The 19030-nt window shown below is 40.6% G+C and overlaps 1 protein-coding gene across 2 annotated transcripts in view; it reads right to left on the bottom strand.

Moving 5' to 3' along the window:
• The window catches only part of LOC146702209 (phospholipase D1-like), a 52239-nt gene that overhangs the window by 4716 nt on the left and 28493 nt on the right, over positions 1–19030 (bottom strand). Inside the window, exons 2-23 of one of the 2 annotated variants that reach the window (XM_085468927.1) lie at positions 18368–18538; positions 18115–18278; positions 17325–17464; positions 17066–17171; positions 16898–16963; positions 16342–16400; positions 16020–16112; positions 14712–14864; positions 14480–14629; positions 11726–11809; positions 9606–9687; positions 9336–9446; positions 9062–9244; positions 8279–8498; positions 7121–7213; positions 3601–3729; positions 3402–3520; positions 3113–3226; positions 1920–2030; positions 1563–1651; positions 411–524; positions 89–138 (exon numbers count right to left, since the gene is read on the bottom strand). In XM_085468927.1, coding sequence (XP_085325053.1) covers positions 89–138; positions 411–524; positions 1563–1651; positions 1920–2030; positions 3113–3226; positions 3402–3520; positions 3601–3729; positions 7121–7213; positions 8279–8498; positions 9062–9244; positions 9336–9446; positions 9606–9687; positions 11726–11809; positions 14480–14629; positions 14712–14864; positions 16020–16112; positions 16342–16400; positions 16898–16963; positions 17066–17171; positions 17325–17464; positions 18115–18278; positions 18368–18506 — 2569 coding nt within the window. In that variant the 5' untranslated portion in view covers positions 18507–18538. The remainder of the gene's footprint in view (positions 1–88; positions 139–410; positions 525–1562; positions 1652–1919; positions 2031–3112; positions 3227–3401; positions 3521–3600; positions 3730–7120; positions 7214–8278; positions 8499–9061; positions 9245–9335; positions 9447–9605; positions 9688–11725; positions 11810–14479; positions 14630–14711; positions 14865–16019; positions 16113–16341; positions 16401–16897; positions 16964–17065; positions 17172–17324; positions 17465–18114; positions 18279–18367; positions 18539–19030) is intronic. The other variant, XM_085468926.1, reaches the window with a different exon arrangement.

Genomic DNA, 19030 nt, shown 5'->3' on the forward strand with positions numbered 1-19030 from the left:
TACAGTGCAAAGAGAGCTCATAGTCCCAACCAGAGCGGCTACGTGACACCCTGTAACCATCAGGGTGTTGCAGTTAGTGCTGACTTACTCTCTTTCTTGAGCTGGGAAATGATGGAGTGGTCTCCTCTGTTCATGGTCCTGCAGGGACAGAGAGACAGAGGAGGATTAGCAGCAAGTCCACATTCCACACAACACAAGGCTCTGTGTGTGTCAGCATGTTTGAACAGGAAGCGCTGCCTGTTTACTCAAGAATGTGGGCGAGAAAAAAATGCTTCAACAAAAAAAGGAACGGAGTGAAGGCACACAGCACCCACACACACGGCAGATCTAACAGGTGTGTGTGTTAAAAGGTAAGGTGTGGCAGTGGTTTAACGTGGCTCATTCTTTGTTACTTACAAACACACACACACCTGTAGTTGAAGTGCATGACAGCCTGGATGGCGCTGCCGCCTCCAGTGTTGATGTCTCCTTCAAAGCCCGGCAACAGCGGCGTCACCACATAAACACGATACGTTTTACCCGCCCTAAAAATCACACATAGAAAATCACAACATTTCAGTGTATTTATGAAGCTTTTCACAATATTTTAGACTCGTTTGTCTTTATTTGATGACATCCAATGATTGGCAGCTTTTCCCTCAACTGCAGAGTTCACTACCAGGCTTGACACTTCAGGTGGTGATTAAACATCCATTAACTGTCCATCCGTTTGGCAACCTTATCCAAGATGCCATCAAACAAAGATCAGTGCCTCCAGGACCAGAACATCCGAAATATCCAATAGTTTGGTAGAGGGTTATATTCGCGCTTCACTCATTAAAGGCTATTTTAACGAGCTCAGTAACTTGAGAGGAGGAAGAGGTACTTCAGTCCTTCTAAACATGACTATAAAATCAAAACAATCCTCTAAATAACTGAACAACAACAAGCAGTCCGTGAATTTTCCAGAATGGACATTGTTCTTGTGCACAACTTTGACTTTGAGCCCAGGAAGTTGGTGCAAAAACGGATGTGAAGCATAAACTCAGATAAAAACGTATCTATGCGGGTAAAAAAAACCACATCTGCTATAGTGTAAATAAAAAGATTTGATTAAGAATTTGAACTTCAGAGTGTGGCCATTTTAAAGATCTTTAAATGAATTATGCATTAATTATGCTACACATGTTTTCCTGCGTATGCATCCACTAAAGCTGGAAGGTTCATCAAAAACCCATCCTGGACTGTTTATAAACTGAAGCCACAGAGACGTCGGGGCAGGTTTGTGTTTCTGCAGGATAGAATAAACTTCCCGCCAGCAAAACATCACAGAGAGGAGAACCAAAAGGAAAGTATCCAAAGAGCTCTTTGACTGTGTCAGACCGAGTTCATCTGTTAAACATGTGGAAGGTACACAGAGCAACACAAACACTGTGTTTCTAGGAAATAATGTCACAATAAACCAGAGCGAGTGTCGAGTCCATTGGAGTGTTTTTACTCTAAACACACAGCAGCCACACAAACATCGACAAACTGTGTGTTCTTTCAGCGTTACGCTGTGTGCGTGTGCATCTGTGTTTTACCTGTACGCACGAATGATGCGCTCTGCAATCGCGTCTCCTATCTGGTTGAAAACATATTTGTTGTCGGCACAGCTGATGAAGAACTGATTCTGGGAGATAAAAACAGAAACATTCTTATATCCTGTACAAAGGTCACAAATATTTTCTGCACAGTGAAGAAAAGCGAAGTGCTCCTATGGATATCAAAGCTTCATGCTGCATACGCAGACCTGATTCTGCAAGAACATGAAGCCAAAATAAGGCTGAAGCTTTAAAAATCAAGTTGGTATCTTTCTATGTTGCAGCGTTTAGAAACAATTTCTACTTTTGTTGTATACTTCTACTACAGGAAGGTGTTATATGTGTAAAAATGAAAACCTCTATGTAGATGAAGTGCTGGCTGTTCTTGATGACGTGGACGTAGGCATTGTGGATGGACTCTTCATGGTATTTGATGCCAGCAGACCAATCTGAAGCTGAGCGCAGGATCTGAGGGAACACAGATTAGCGATGGGAATAAGTCACAGACTCTGTTTCCTGTCACTCAGAGGAAACTTCACAGACAAGATTTATTACCTTTTTATGTTTATTTCAGCTTTTACAAAAAAGTTGGAAACTGTTCCTTGTGAACATGTTTCTATATTTGGTTATCAGCTAGTTGGCATTCCCATTTATTCCCATATTTTGATTTTATTCTGCTCAATTTTTCCATGCTGAATAACCTGATGTGGGTTAGCAAATAAATTACAAACAAATAACTATGTAGAAAATTTATAACATTTTTAACATTCCTTTTTTATGTTTTGGGAACCTCTGAACTGTATCTCAGATGATGTTTTGTTGGTTTGATTTCAGTGTGATCTTCAGCAGGTATTTTGCAGTTGAACGTGAAGCAGCTGGAATGAGAGTCAGCACCTCCAAGTCTGACCTTGTACAGTTTCCAAGTACGAGGTCTTGGTTCTCTGCCAGAAAACAGTGGATTTCTACCTCTGAGTTGGGGAAGAACCCCAAGCAAGGACAATAAAGATCTTATTCACAACTGATGTGATCCTAAACTGACCACAAGACAATGCAGTCAAACTCTACGAAGGTTATTTGATATGAATCACTGAATATTATCTTCATGGAAATGAAAGGATGTGTGTGCAAAAGGAATCGTGTACAATTGTACGATCTACTGTACAATATGAAGCGCTTTGAGGCGACTGCTGTTGTGATTTGGCGCTATATACATAAAACTGAATTGACTTGAATAGAAACATAATTGGACCTAAGGCAGAGCTCTGGGGGACGCCACGTCAGTTCAAGTGGCAAAGTTCTGGCCTAATAATTATAAAGCTCCTGTCTGAAAAGTGAGAAACCGGCTGATCCGGACACAACAAACTACATAATAATGTATATTACAGTATATAAACCAATGTTTGTAGCTTCAACTTTTTACAATTAATGTAAAACTAATTAATTCACCGAAGATTAAGGCACATAACTGACACCAGATGACTATTAGCTAAGCCAGCAAAAATAACAACAACCCCAAAATAGCCTACTTGGGGGTTAGTACCTCTACTAACCTGTACTTTGGTGGGGATGCAGTTGGGGACTTGGTATCGCTGTTCTCCAGCAGTGGTGTGAGACTTGGGCAGCAGATATGGGTATGACAGGGAGCGGTACTTTGGCTTCACAAGCTGGTAATGCAACAGAAAAGAGATCTCATCAACTTTTTCTTCTACAGTCATGAAAATCAAGCAGACTTTGTTTAGTGCAAGTCAGTTCAACCAGGGATCACATAATTTTTGATCACAACTTTCCCAGTTCTGTCATTTTTATTCAGACTGAAGCAGCAGCAGCATGACCCCCAACCTTAGTGAAATTCCACCGCTGGATGAAGTGTCTGGCCACATCCCGAGCTGCTTTCCCATGAACCACTGAGGCGATGTCATGCCAAGGCATTCTGGGAGTTTTGTGCCTGTCTATGAAATCTAAAGAAGCAGAAACAGGAAGTTCAGACCTAAAGAAAAGCATCCTGCATCAAGAGTGAGACCATCAATGATGTGCTTACCATCGAAAGGCTTATCTAGCTGAATCCAGTCCTTGTGCACAAAGTTGCAGTAGTCTTTCCCGTGCCAGAATCGCGTGTTCCCATGCAACTCTCTGACCCCCGCAGGCTCATTTTGCACTGGGTCAGAGGCTAAAAAACAATTGATATTGATCAATTATCTATCATCAAAAGAAGACAATGAACTATTCTTATAAAAGCTATTTCAGTGAGTTCACCCAACCTGGGGAGTTCATTTTTGACCAGTTCTTATTATACTTATTTGAAACCATTATATGGTCAATATACAATGATAACAACGGTCTCTTCTTTGAGCATTTCAGTTTTCCTGATGTTGCACCTGTGCTGTTTAAACAACGCACCATTTTCATGGTGGGATTTTCAAAGATACTGCTGCTGACAAAAATACACATCCAAGCACACACCACAGTTAAACTGTATATCAGAGATGGATGGAGTCAGCACGGTACGTGAGATTTATTGTCCAAAGTGATACAAATAAGGACCATATTTTAATAGTGGCCGTGGATCAATAGAGGCCATAAACTGATCTGGAAAGTGTTTACTGAGGTCATAGATCAAATGAAAAGTACACTTTCATACAATCAAACAAAAAAAAAGCCTGCCATTTAAAAATAGGTTTAATACCTTTACATGAGCATTGGCTTTTTATTAAATTATTAAATGTTGTTTATGTAGCGCCAATTAACAACAACAGTTCTTTCCAAGCTCCTTAGACAACAGTCACCTGAAGTCGTTTTATACATTTTTATGTGGGATAAAGATCCCACAAGTTGGACATGGACTCTTTTAACAAGCATGTAATCATTACATTAAAAAATAAAACCACCTAATTTAACACACATATCTCTTTAGGCCTAAACTGACAGTGCCAATAACACACATTCAGACACAGCAATAGATGATGTTTTTAATACTAAATGTGTTAGTCTAATGTGGTTGTATGGGGTCTGCACAGCTATTAAGGATCAAATCAGCTTCTAAATGGTTTTTCTCCCTCTGCTTGCTTCTTACAGTCTTTGAGGCTCAGGACCAGCACAGCACACATTACATCAAACTCTTACTTATCAAACTGAGTCTAGAAAAGCAGCTGCTGGACAGAGAGACATAACCTGAGTGGGAAGTATTTTGGTTTTCCAATATATTAGTAATTGTCAGTGACAATTGCTAATAACTGCAACTGTAATTATACTGCAGATCAACCCGTTTTACTTCTTGTTTCATTTGTTCTTTGCTTTGGGGAACTTGTTTCTTTATTGATCGTTTCCTGCCTTCTGATATTAGAGTTGCGTTATGACTGCACTATGCAGTCACTGATGAGTTAATTCCACAAGACATCCTGTGTAAGTAAATACAAACAACGACAGTTTAATCTGCATTTCTTGAAAAATCATATCGCACAAACTTAGTTTAGAGCAGAGGTGTCTACACCAGAGGCCTGATAATGAACTAATCACTGGATTCAGGTGTGTTGACTCTGGGTGAGATCTAAAACCTGCAGGACACCGGCCCTCGAGGCCTGGAGTTACCCAGCCCTGGTTTAGAGGGTCCACACTGTCTGCACAATATATAATGAAGTCTGCAAGTTTTTGAACAGTTAAATTTGCTTTGTGTCCAAATTATTATACAAATAATCACAATGAAAAGTTCTTGAACATAGCTCTTTTTAAAAATATGCTTTCCTGACATTAATGTGTGTTGGGTGGTGGTCAGGGCTATCCAGACTGACAGGTGGGACATTGAATGTCACCTCTCCGGTGGGGAGGGAGCCTGAGATTGTCTACTTTGAGGTCTGTTCTACAGCAAATGCAGGAAAAAAAATGTTTAAGAAAGCAAATGAGTTCTTTTTGAATGATACTTGTATTCAGTGTTATATTAATATAAATGCTGTACTAGAAATTTCAAGGATGATAAAAAAATAATGTGATTTTTTTAAGTAAGTTAGCACAAATTATTTTTTAATTTAGTAGAACTTGAAATGATTATCAGAGGGTAAACATTTAGTATTGTGCCAGAAACACCTGGCTATTCTTAGTACTGTATACCTGCAATGAACGTTATCTTAAGTAAACTTCACTTTGTTTTTTGAGGCAATGAGTTTGCATAGTCTTTTTAAGTTCTGGGAACTAATTCAATTTTACAGTGCAGCTTATCTTAGAGAGCCATGGAGACTCTGTCAGTGATATATGGGTGTTGAAAATGCTTCAACAGCCATTTTAAAGACATGAAACAGCAGCTGGAAGGAGGACAGGACATAGAGGCTGCAAGCAGACTGAACTCCACTCACCCTGTTTGCACTACAATCACTTCACCTACCCGCCAGGCTGGAGGCTCATTTCAAAAACATATTCATACGGTCAACTGTATCAGATGTGCAAACAAAGAGAAGAAGCAACAGCAGGGGTGATTTTTCTGCCCTTATTGTTTAATTTGCATCACGTTCCCTGTGATATGACATCAGCAGGATTAACGTAGATGAACGTGGCAAACAAACAAAATGCCTCCTGCAGCTAAAAACACAAAGCCTGCAGCAGCTGTTTTACTGCAGGAACGAAACACGCTCAGAAACGTGTTTGTTTAAAAAAATAAATAAATGGAGTGAAAGTGATTACAGGCTGTGGTATATCATTAAAGGGAAAATCTGAAACAGGCCACAATCAGACTGAGCTGTGAGTTATTTAAGAGAAGGCTGGTTGATTCCTTATCATTAAACTCACAAATACACGTTTTCACCCTCTGTGTGTGCGTTTTTTCCCCTTACTCCCCCATTTCTTAGCTTTTTTTGACGTTTATGAATGTATTCATGCTCTCAGCTCACTGCGTGTGCAGGTGCAATGGACTAGATAACAGCACCGAGAACCTTTGGTCGTTTGATCAAAACGTGTTATTGCATGCCCTTGTATACAGCCCCACAATGTTTCTGTTTCAATGTCTCCAATGCATACACCATGTATATAGTTCACTCACATATATGTATATATGTACACATACATATTGCTTTTTATTTTTCCCTCGTTGTATATTGTTTTCTCTTTTTTTTTTTTTTTACTTTTGCACCTTTGTAGTCCAGCTACCCAATTTCGCTGTGCAAGAAACTGCACAGTGACAATAAAAAGCTCCAAGTCTCTCTAAGTCAGTCGATCGGGAACATTAAACTGTGACTTTTGAGTGAGATTTTAGTTTTGTTTAGAAAATCAACGGGACTTATGGTTCACATAGAGGCCCGTTAGGTGGAAGCATTAAATCAGGTCTGTTAATGCTTGCTTGTTAGTGATAACTCATACAGTAGCGACTGCATTGGCACACAAAAATTTCTACTAATTGTTTTCCTGGTATAACATTTATTCTTTTGATTAAATGTCGTGTCTTAATTAAAGTTAAATAAAAAAATAGAAGCTTAGATTGACCTTTGACAAACAGAATCAAATGTCAGTCAAGCTGAAACCACAGCAAAGCACACTGCAAAACAGGCGATCTAGCAGCCACCCTGCCTCCAACTCACCAGCCTGGCACAGGCCGAGCGGTATGGCCACCCTCGGCTCTGACAGCCTGCCGGGGATCAGAGCCTGATGGCTGCTGATGCTGTCAGACCAACCTAAACGCAGCGCCCATGAAAACACACATCAAATCACCTTCTTCCCTCTAAGCAGGAGCATTTGAGTTCATGTTAATTAATAACACCTCATTAATTACAGGTTCATTTCAGCTGTTCTTGATGCAGTTCTGACGGCCACATAATACGAGAGACTGACGAGACCGAGGCAGATAAAAAAGCATCAGCACGAACGCCACCATCAAATATGATGAAAACAATGGAAGAAATGTTTTAATTTAACAAAAAGAGAGTAAAGAAATAGCTAACAAGAAAGAATGCATGTATTGATTTAATAAAGATAAACAGATAATAATAAATGTTCTTATTAAAGTAATAGAAAGAAAGGAAATAAAAAAATAAATAAAATAAAAGCAAGGAATAAATAAACCTAGTAAAAATTTACATTTTAAGATGAAATGTATTTAAGAGAGATTAACATAGAAAGACAAAAAACAACCTAAACTAATAGTTTTAGATTCATTTGTCTTTAATTCCTGTTTTCTATTTCATTAATCTTTGCAAAGTTTTATGGGGGCAAAGCTGATGCTTTGATTATTGATGATTACCTCACTCTGTCACCTATCATCTTCCATAGCACTGTCATTCCCAAAATGGCATGAATCGTACACCAGTAACACACAGTACTGTTTACCTAACCCATGTGTCGGCAACCTCCAACATCAAAAGAGCCACTTTAGATCATCCTATGAAACTACATTTAAAAAGAGCAGCATGTGATGGAGACATGGAGGCAGCAGATACCAATATCATTAGCCGATAGAGTCCCATGTGGCTCACAGTCTGTCTTACCATGCCTAAGCTAACCTAAACAAATTGCATCTGTTTCATCAAAACCATGTGAAAATACTGAAGGCAAGGATGAAAACACAACATAATTTAAGCGCCGGTGAGCAAAAATCTTTTATTTTTGCAGAGACACACACTCTGCACATAAAGTCGACTAAGCAGTTTTTGTTTTTTTAAAGTGAAAGTACACCCATGCACCCTGACATAAGCGTGTTCTGTGCATCTGCTGTGTTGTGCATGCACTTTTGCAAAACTCACACTCTTCGTGCTCCAGGTCACTGTCGCTATCGGGATGGGCCAGCCCGTGTTTCTGCAGGTGTCTTCTGATGCTCATCCTGGTCCTCCTCAACCTCCCGTGACTCTTTAGCCTTGGCTGGTCCATCGAGTCTGCCACAGTGAATACGCCTTTTCCGTTGCTCTGGGAAAACGTACCACTGCTGTTGGCTTGGGCAGCCATGCTGGGAGAGGCAGCTGCAGCCTAATAAACAGTAATAAAACAGATGTATTATCACTCTTGTGCTGCTTTCTTTAATGTAAGTCTGATCCAGTTAATTCAGTTAATTTATATTAATTATGACTATTGGGTTCATTTTTAGATCATTTTCCCTCTGTTCTTTTTGGGTTTTTAATATTTTTTACTAAGAAAAGTTTTTAAAAAGTTATTCAGTTGATAGAAAGCTTGGTTAGAAGAAGACTTTGAGCAGCAGATCACTCTATCAGAAACATAAAAGTTGGAGTAGGCATTTGTGATATTGTGGCTAAGAGTGTTATTAATTTGAGAGGCCCTAGAATGGTTCCCTGGGGAACACCCTTGGTTATAAGGAGGTTAGTTAGCACCTAATATCAGAACATGGGAGGAGGGTTCTAAACACCTGTCTGGGTATGTTTCTGTGCAGGGTTTTCTCAATGTGAGCAGAGCATTAAATCCTTTAGTCTATTTGAAAGAAACGAGATAAGTATCTGTGGAGAGTGATGATGGGAAAATAGGTCTATAAAATGTTTTGATTCTTGCACAAAGTGACACTAAATTGAAGAAGTAACCTGCTCCAAGTGAGAGAGCGTCACACTCCCAACATCGGTGAGCCGGTGTTCCCTGTCATCCCAACGTCCATAAGCAAGGTCAATCCCACCCACAAAGGCCACCGACTGATCAATGACGATGATCTTCTCATGATGTGCCCACAGGTACACAGCGGAGGAGACGTGGTCTGGGTGGCGCATCACCTGGTGAACAAAATATCCCAAAATTTAGAGAAGAAATGCAACGTTTCAGCCATTATGAACCTGCAGAAGGCCTTTACACTTGTGTACTTGCCTTGATGTTGGGGTGGAGGCGCAGCAGTGTTCTCTTGCTGTATCCTGAGTTAATGCCCAGAGCTAACTCCACCTCCTTGTAGAGCATCACAAAGATTCGAACTCCTTGTTGCTGTGGAGGAGAGCAGGGAAACAATGAATCAGGACACAACCTTAAATTTAGCTTTCGGATGAAATAAGAGGGAAAAATACTTTGTATTATATCAATATGGAGAAATTGACATGACAGCTTTACTTTTGCTATAAAAACTAAGAAAAACGTCCTTCTTACCGCTTTGCGTTTTAGTATGCAGTCGAGACGCCATCGGTTTCCTTCAACAACTGGCCTTTTCAAAAAGATCTCTGGACTCAGCCTGCGGGACGAAACAGGCCAAAAAGGTTTTTCCCCTCAGTTCACTCTCACTGTTACGCTTCCTCCTCCTTTCCTTTCATTCATATTTTCTGTTCCTTACTTTGCTTGTTTTCTGGTTTCCCTTTTCTCTTTCCCTTTACTTCCTCTCTAGCTAATCCGGAAGCATACCAGTAGACTTAAAACTGCGGACTCCGGCCTCCAGGATACTTGATTACACTTACACACACTTATTTTTTTATATACACATATATATTAGGGGTGCAACGATACACAAAATTCACGGTTCGGTTCGGTTCGATACTTTGGTGTCACGGTTCGATATTTTTTCGATACAAAAAAAATGTTCATGCCTTTTTAATTTGTCATTTATTAAAATTATAAATATATATTTTAACTCAAAAGTACAGTTTTTAAATTTAACGCTAACCCTTGTGCGTGTTTTTTATTTTGACAGCGAATGCGCACCTGCGGACCACTTATGTGCAGCCCTGGTTATTTAGCTCGTCATATTGCAGCCACAGAAATTATTTTGTCCATGAAACCATAAAGCTGCACTTTCTTTTTGCCTTATAGTCTGATTTGTCATAACTTCTCCTGCTGCTTTTACACACGCACTCACATAAGCTCAGCGATTCTCTGCGCGATCAACCTCTCACATGTTTAAGCTGCGGGAGATTTCACTTGTCATGTTTGCATAGTAAGCTAACGATTAATAAGACGATGTCAGAGGAATTGGTGCGCAAATTATCATCACTCACAGATCAGTGCTGTCGCTCTCTATACACAGTTCGCACGATTGCAAAGTGAAAGCAAAAAAACAAGCGCAAATTCAAACGCGATTTCAATATGTCACATATTGACAGTGGCTCACCGATGCCAATGACATAATTACCCAGCTACATTTCCGAAAGAATGCAAAAGCATTGACATATATTTTTCCTACAATAGCCCGACGGGCAGGGAAGAGATAGATTTTGGTAGCCCGACTGAAAAAATCGCTAGCTCCGGGACGTCGGGCTATCACTCATCTTTGGAAAAGAGAGTTTATTACAGAGAAATGTCTCTTTCCAAAATAAAAGCTATACTATCCGCTTCTTCTGGGCTATATTCTCAGCAGCATAAGGAGAATCATGTGCTAACAGCTGTCTAAATGACTCGGCTAAAGTTAGTAGCATGCTTGTTGTTTTTGTCTTTGCACTAGGATGATGTCGGCGTAAATGTGCAGTCATATTCGTTGTGTTCCCACTAGTGCTTTCAGGTTAATCTCGTTGAAATGACCTTAACGCCACAACACGGCAAATCTCCGTTAACGAGCTACCGCCAATCGCTCCGTGCATGGGGCTAGACGGCCAACACGTTAACGAGCTAACTGCGCTAACACACTAGTTCCCACCCATGTAATTAAGCATTGTGTGGCACATCCAACATACTGTTTTACTTTAGTCCATGACTCGCTTACCTTCAGGGTCATACATCACATGAAAACCAAAATAATTCCAAACGCCAGATCTGAATGAGAGTGGGGGAGGTCCATGTTGCTGAGAGCTTAACTTCTGTCTCGCTAGCTTGCCCTGCGCTCTTCCTTCTGACTATGCTGTCTGTGTGGAGCGCTCAGTGGATCTGCGCTCGACAGTGCAGCCTAGGCGGAGTAGTCGAACACAGATTCACTGAGCGCTCAACACAGACAGCATCGTCAGAAGGAAAATTGATAAAATAAATTACAAATGTTGTATTGTTCGATACATATGCGTACCGAACCGAAAGCACTGTATCGAACGGTTCAATATTGTTGCACCCCTAATATATATATATATATGCAAGTAAAATGTAGTATTTTTGTTTAGTGGTAAGACTGATTTATAAAAACAAATACGTGTGTGTGTGTGTGTGTGTGTGTGTGTGTGTAAGTAACAGTAGCTAGACTGTAACTGATCTATTTGACCAGAAACCTCTCTTAGAGGTGACCGCCACATGCACTCAGTGCACTATGAAACACACACACAGACACACTCACAGCTCTGTGTGCGCTGAACACTCACCACCAGTCGGTGATAAAGATTTCCTCCTTGGCTTCTTCGAGAGCATTGGCCACATCCTCCATGTATGTTTTCCCGTTCACGTACCTTCAGAAGAACCACAAACAAACCCACAAATTACACTTCAATCATCGCCTTCTCAAAATGGGAAAATCAGTCCAAAACAGTTTTTTTTTTCAATTTCATATTAAAAAGTACAAAAAAAAGAAATAATCGAAGGAGCACAAGACAAGACGTCCATGAAATCTGTTTTTTTTCTCCCATTCAACACTTTGTTTATTTTCTTTCCTACTGTGAACAACAACACAGAAGGCATCAGAACTAGTTCACCACATATAAAATTATAAAATATTCTGGATTCTTTTATTTTGAAGGTGTGCCCTTCATAAACGGAATTGTCCTTCCTTTACTTTGCACTCCAACTCATTCCAAACTGTCTCAGCTGATTTTAACCTGGGGGATTATGAGTTATGAGTCGAGCCTGGAGGGGTTTCTAATCAGGGTCCTGATGAAGGGTCCCACTTATCTATAACCTGACTGGTCATCATGTTGCTGTAGGACAGGGGTGGGGCAACTCCAGGCCTCGAGGGCCGGTGTCCTGCAGGTTTTAGATATCAGCCTGGGTCAGCACACCTGAATCAAATGATTAGTTCATTATCCGGCCTCTGGAGAACTTCAAGACATGGTGAAGAGGTAATTTAGCCATTTAGATCAGCTGTGTGGGATCAAGGACACATCTAAAACCTGCAGGACGCTGGCCCTCGAGGCCTGGAGTTCCCCACCCCTGCTGTAGGATGTTGTGGAAGCCATGCATGCTGAATTAAACTGCAACACTATCCTCACATCTCCTCCTGCATGTAATTACCATCTGTCCACCTTCTCTGACAAAGACACAGCTGCGGAGGTTGTGATGTGTCTGCTGCTTTAACTCGCTGAGATTGACTCTTATTTAAGTTGCTTTTATTTCTATTTGACTCGTGAGTGGAGTGCTAACTTTTTTATTTATGTAGGAGGAGTGAATCAGAGTAGGAATAGTTTTTTCTTGTGCTATTTGAATTATAACCTGCGACGTAGCCTGACGTGCACTTCTTGCCCTCCCTCCTCTTTGTTCCCTCTCCCTGTCACACCCTTCCTCATGTCCTTCCTCCACCTTCACTTCTTCGTTTTTCTCTCTCTCGTGCACCAGGTGGGAAAACTTGCTGATTGCTCTGTCTTCTGTTTAACAGAGAATGGGAGCGTGTTCTCATCCCTCCTCAAACCCAGCTGTTCCAGCTTTCCCTGACCTTTGATCCTGTCTAAGAGACAAAACAGTTTCTGCAGGAGGCTGTAAACATGTTTACTTCTGCTGTAAAATTAGGCATTTTAACATGGGAGTCTGTAGGGAACTGACTCACTTTTGAAGCCAGCCCCAGTGGACATTAGAGGACCTGCAGTTATTGGAACTTGAGCACTAGGTTCATTTTTCAGCCTCCGAGGTTTCAGCTTTAGCCGTCCTCTGGTTTCATTGCAGTGTTTGATGCTTTTTGCTCTTGTTTGGACAGAAAGAAAAATGAAACGAACACTTCTCCTCTCACTTTTCAATCTGTCCATTGCCTGTTGAATCCTTATGCTCTTGACAGCAGGCACACACTCACTCACAGTGTGTCTCACAGATGGTATAGGGTTCCCCAGCGGGAGGACAGGTGATGAGCAGGTGAGTCTCACTTTCCCTTGCTTTGTGTCGGGTTACTCCAGCGCGAGACACACATTTGTGCATCTACCTTGTGAGGATTGCCTCTTACATAATGCTTTTTCTTTGTGTAACCTCGCAGCTACAGTCTTTAAATCTCTAAAAGTGGCTCATCACTTTCTATAAATGTCCTCATGTTTAAAGTCTAAACCTCAAAGCAGTTCCCACAAAGGCAGAAGTACACAAACACACACTAACCTGCACACTGTGCCAGCTGGACCGGGTATTGTCTAGACTTTTTTTTTAAAGTGATCCTGGGTCTGGTGATTGGCACTAAAGTGCTTCAGTTTAAGGTTAAGAGGAAGATGTGAGGCTGTTTTTTACTGCTTGTTAATAAATAAAAGAAGCTCAGTTCATACACAGATCAGCTCGTATCCATTTAAGTTTAAATCTCTAAGTTCCAACTGTGTCTGCTTGCTGCCGAGTTTTAAGTTGCCTGAAGCATCAGCGTCACAGCAGTGAAGAAAAAACTGACCTGTATCCACATCTTGTTCGCTTGCTTTTATGGAAACTGTACTGTAATGCTTTATAATGGCAGTGGATTTTACCCGCTGTTATCCAGAAGTTCAGTTTAAATGGTGATGTGTTCACTTGCAGCTGAACTTTGCAGCCTTCACTCACTCTTTCACTTGAGAGCATCATTAAATAGCATTTTAACAGCTCTGCATTCACTTTCTGTATCAGGCGCTGAGAGCTTTCCAGTTATGATGCATTTACCTATTGCAGCAGAATAGTGATGTGTGTTTTGGAGGTATCCATTACTGAGGTTCTCTTATATTGTTTTGCTGCTTTTAAACTGAAGTAAACACAGAACAACAAAGAACTGAAATAAAGAAATCGTCTAAGAGTCTGTCAACAAGATCGGCCCGATGCACAGTCCACAAATGTAGATCGGTGTATCCCTAACTCGGTCTAATGTGACTCAGGAACTGAAACTACTTTGACTAGAAGTGATCTGAATGTTAAATAACGGGTTTTAAGATGTCAAATGTGAGTGTAACTACAGCAGAAAGAGTAAGTGTGGTTACCATTTGGCAGGGATGTTCACTTCCACTCTAGCGAAAGATCCAAAGCGGTGATCTTTGAGGAAGGCTGAGCCATTCTTCTGGACAAAGCCTTCAATGGACTGACCCCACCAGCGGGCATGTCTGTAGCTGTTGCACTTGAGCACCAAAGACCTGCACAAACACTACTTCAGTTTCTGATTTTCTTCAAGCCTTAAAATATTGAACATAAGCAGTAAAAATAGCCATCGCAGACCTGGAGAGACTGTCCACACGGACGCCGTGTTTGGTATCCGTGTCCTTGGAGTCCATCTTGATGCCAAACTCTTTGTCAAACAGCATTACAAAGGAGATGGCGCCTGAATCCATCTTCATGTACAGCAGAAACGAGTCCTTCACCACCAACCAGCTGCACACACACACACACACACACAGGCAGTATTTTAAGTAAAAGTTTTTTATTGTCATATACTTCCTTAAACACCATTTGGCTTATGTAAACATAATGGCTCCCCTTTAAAATAAATACATAAATAAATAAAGCTGACGAGCTTCTTAGATTCAAAATGTTTATCTGTTATGATGGATCACGGCATTTTAAAAAGGTTAAATACCCCATTTGGCGTGCCACATATTTAACTGGTTAAATGTCAACTCTTCCTACTTGTAATGAACCAAGCAGGATGGTTCAGGAAACCCCCTATGAAGCGCAACAAATACACAGAGCAATGTTTCTAATATTAATATTCTTCTGTTCACCATTTCACACCCAGGAGTTCATGCAATTAGTTCCTATCCTTGCGTGATTGAGTGTGGATTTGCATTTAACTTATGATGCACATCCTGGGAATAAGATGAAGGATTTAAATAAAAAGAATCAAAAGGTGAATTCTACTGTTTGCTAAAGAAAATGAATCTAAAGCTAAATGGAAAGAACTTTACTGTTTTTGAGTCAGTCAGCTGTGGCAACACTGACGATCCTAATCAAAGTTTCCTCTTGTTGTTTAGTGGACTTACCTGTTAACCCTTCTTTCCTGCCATTAATAAGAGGCTCTGTTAAAATGACGTGTCAGCATTTTACTCCGTATCCAAGGCGTTAACGATTCTGAACTGCAGTTGTACAATTTGCAGACCGTTACAGTGATTTTAACACTAATTTCAAGTATAAATCTAAGGAAGGTTTGTACAGATAAGGTTCCAGATAAGATAGCATAACATAAAACATTGCTTTAAATGCTTTATATTTAAATCTCATCTTCAGGACGTTTGGTTTGTCAGCTACATAGATAGATTCAAATGTTTTTCTTAAATCGAGTACTAACTTTTCACTTCAGAACCCCCAAGAATTGAACCCTTTCCTCAGATTAAACAGCCAATAAATACAGCATTGCATCTTCTGCATAGACGAGGTGATGCACCGGTAAGATGTCTCTAAGCTTCCCCGTCATTTCCTGTTTTACCCAAGCTGCTGTGTATTTGTGACATATCACAAGCTCACATTGAAAATGACCAAGACTATTAAGGCTAAGCAAACATCCTGTAAGAATCCTGATTATTTACTGACCGTTTGGACCAGCGGTAGCACATTCTGCTGCGACCACAGCAGTTCATGCCGGGGATCCGATGGCCGCCGGATCTCTTCAGCACCATTCCCTCTCTAAAAGACAAAAGGACAGTTCATAATATAGAAAAATACTTAGAAAGGACTGGTTAGGAGAACCTTATTATACAAAGCAAGACAAGATTAAATATTTTGCCATCAACTTTAACCTGCACTCCCCACCTACACCATCTTTGAGTAGAAATTTCAGAATTTCACTGGATATATTTCTTAAAGTGCAAGATTTCAGTGAAAAATTGACACATTGATAACAAATGATTCTTACAGTCCTTTTGGTCCCAGGTCGTGAATGAAAGACAATTGACTAACATCAATGAACTCCATCTGAAAATCAAGCAAAAATATTTATAAACTCACTTTCACAAGATTGTTGTCTACTTATCATCTTCTAAGTTGACCTGAAAAGGTCGTCAGTGTTTTCCAAAATATATTGAAACCTTTCAAGGTTAACTGTTATGCTTTTCTCTATTATGTACAGTGTTACTACAGTGGATGTTCATATTAAGCATTGCCAAAGTTTTTAAAAATGAAGCTCGGATTCCAGAATACTCTAAACACTCAGTTTCTTTCTCTCTTTTTTAACCCGGTCATGTTAGATAAAGAAGCCCTGCCCACTTCTTACTTAAACCTGTTTGCAAGATGTAGCCAATCAGAAGTTGGCTTAGAGGGGGTTGGACCTAAAACTGAGGGGCCAAGTTTAAGGTAAGAAGGATTATTTGGAACTGTGAATTATGCAAAGTGACTCTGATAGAATCCAAAAACAAAAACATGGAGCTGAAAATGAGCAGAATGTAGTTACTTTGTAACTTTTGTGTCCTTACCGTAGCGTGGTAGTTCCTATACATCTGCATCGCTAGCACAGTATTCAAGTAATCTTCCAGTTGTTTCTAGATCAAGGAAACAATGAGAAATATTCAGTACAATTTAATATACGTAGTACATAAATCTGGTACCATAAAATTAAATATCGGCCATCAGGAGCAATTTACCCTTCGACTGGAAACTCCTCTGTCCAGTTCGCCATCGCCTCCTCTGGGGAGTTCTGGGATCTGGCTCACCTCACTCCTCAACGGTATGTTCCTCTTCACCGTGTGACTGCAGAGAGAGAAATAAAATAAAGTTTTGTTAGGAGGCTGTGTGTTCAAATCCAAGAACATGCAGTGGAAATACAGGCAGAAAAATGAGCTCTGCAAAGCACAGTGAAGATAAAATATGAACTGTGAATAGGCACAGGAGGCACTGAGGTACCTGCGTGGAAGTGGAATCTTCATGAAGGTCTTGTATGTTCTCAGTTCTCTGTGGAGATCGATGAAGTGCTTCTCCTTCCTCTTCACCAACCATGTAAACTCTCCATGTTTCATCTCAATTTTATACACAGCTGGCATTGACTGCACACACAGCAGGGCCTCCAGTTATTTACATTCAGTGTTTATCATTTCAAAAAGCTCATCAAATAAATGGGATTAGAATAAAGTTTGGGATTTAGTCTAAAATTTTGACATCATTTCTTTTGTTTCTGGTTGATAAACTGCCAACTTTTACTACGTTGTTGGAATCTTTAAGTAATCGAGTCACCTGGTTTTCCTAAGCAGCTAAAAGTTTCCCTGGAACTGGAATAATGACTTCTTCTGCTTTATCCATGACTGTAGATGCCATCTCAGCTGCTGCTACACCCAACCTCAGCTACATCAAGTTACTAAAATGGACCTTTTCAGTGCATTTTTACTGCTGGTGCTTTTAAGAGCATTTTAATGGACAGATATTCACCCATCACCTATGTTACAGTATTGGTAAGTAAAACTCTGGTACCCAGTTTCTTGCTTAGCCCTAATCAGCAGGTATCTGTGCCTGTGTTGCATCCACACAATATACAGATGCAGCTTGCTAACCATCTAGCTGCAGCTTAGCACCCCATCCTCTTCTACAAATATAGTCCCTTCTGGCTCAAACTGTGACGTCACAGTGGCTACCTCCATGTTTCATGTATAGTGTACGGCTAAATGCATTTTCTTCCCTACAGTGACAAAAAGCTCTTCACCTTGTTGACGCTCCTCTGCGTGGTGAGGTTGAAGCGGTCCTGAACTGAGGTGAAACGCTCCACCTCCAGGATTTTGACAGTGATGGGAGAGGAAAGGTAGACTTTGGCCTCTGTCTCCTTGAAACCCACTGTGTTGTAAATCTCTTTAAAAGGCAAACCCTCTGCTATTGAAAAAATATAAACAGTTACACAAACAAATCGCTTACACAACAAGTAGAGAAACACCTGTACAGAGTGCAGTGATGGCAGGTACCAGGTGCATTGGTGTCTGTGGTGTCATAATCTCCATCGCCTAAATCGAGATCGCGGGTGTCCAGATTGTCCATGATGTCGCTCATATCACTGGCAACCAGCTGCAGGGTGCTGGACGATGGCTCAATCTGCTGCAGCATGGCTAGCACTCAGTCTGGAGCCCGGGGCTCACCTGGCAGGTAATGAGGGAATATGGTGGTTAAGTCAAAGATAAGGAACAAAACTGGATGTGGTCATCTAGAGTAAAACAGATCAGAATGTGCCAATTAAACTTTTAGATTTTAAAAGCAACCGTCTCTGTGGATAAAACTAGCTCTAAGAATCCTGTTCTGATGTGTTTTTAAAACTCTTTATCTGACATTAATTGCTTATTACAGACTTCAGGTTCAGTTGCTGTGGGGGGAAAAATAATCAGGAAGCCTTGAGTCTGGTCTAAACCAACAGAGAAACATTTGATCTCAGAGTCAACATGTAACCACTCGCTGCTTGTGCACTGAAAAGAAATGTCAGGGTATCATTAACGGCAGCACAGCGACCAACATCAGAGCGCTCTAAACCCATTACAGTTCCTGTCTGACGGTCAGTTCAGTTCATTAAATGGATCATTTCATGTTGCCTGAAAAGAACTTCAGGTGAATTTCTTAATTGGAATTATGCAAAATTC

The sequence above is a fragment of the Copadichromis virginalis genome, linkage group LG9 (genome assembly GCF_057382275.1).
Source record: "Copadichromis virginalis isolate Kocher_CV1m ecotype Utaka linkage group LG9, C_Virginalis_male_GT1.1, whole genome shotgun sequence".
Taxonomy (NCBI): domain Eukaryota; kingdom Metazoa; phylum Chordata; class Actinopteri; order Cichliformes; family Cichlidae; genus Copadichromis; species Copadichromis virginalis.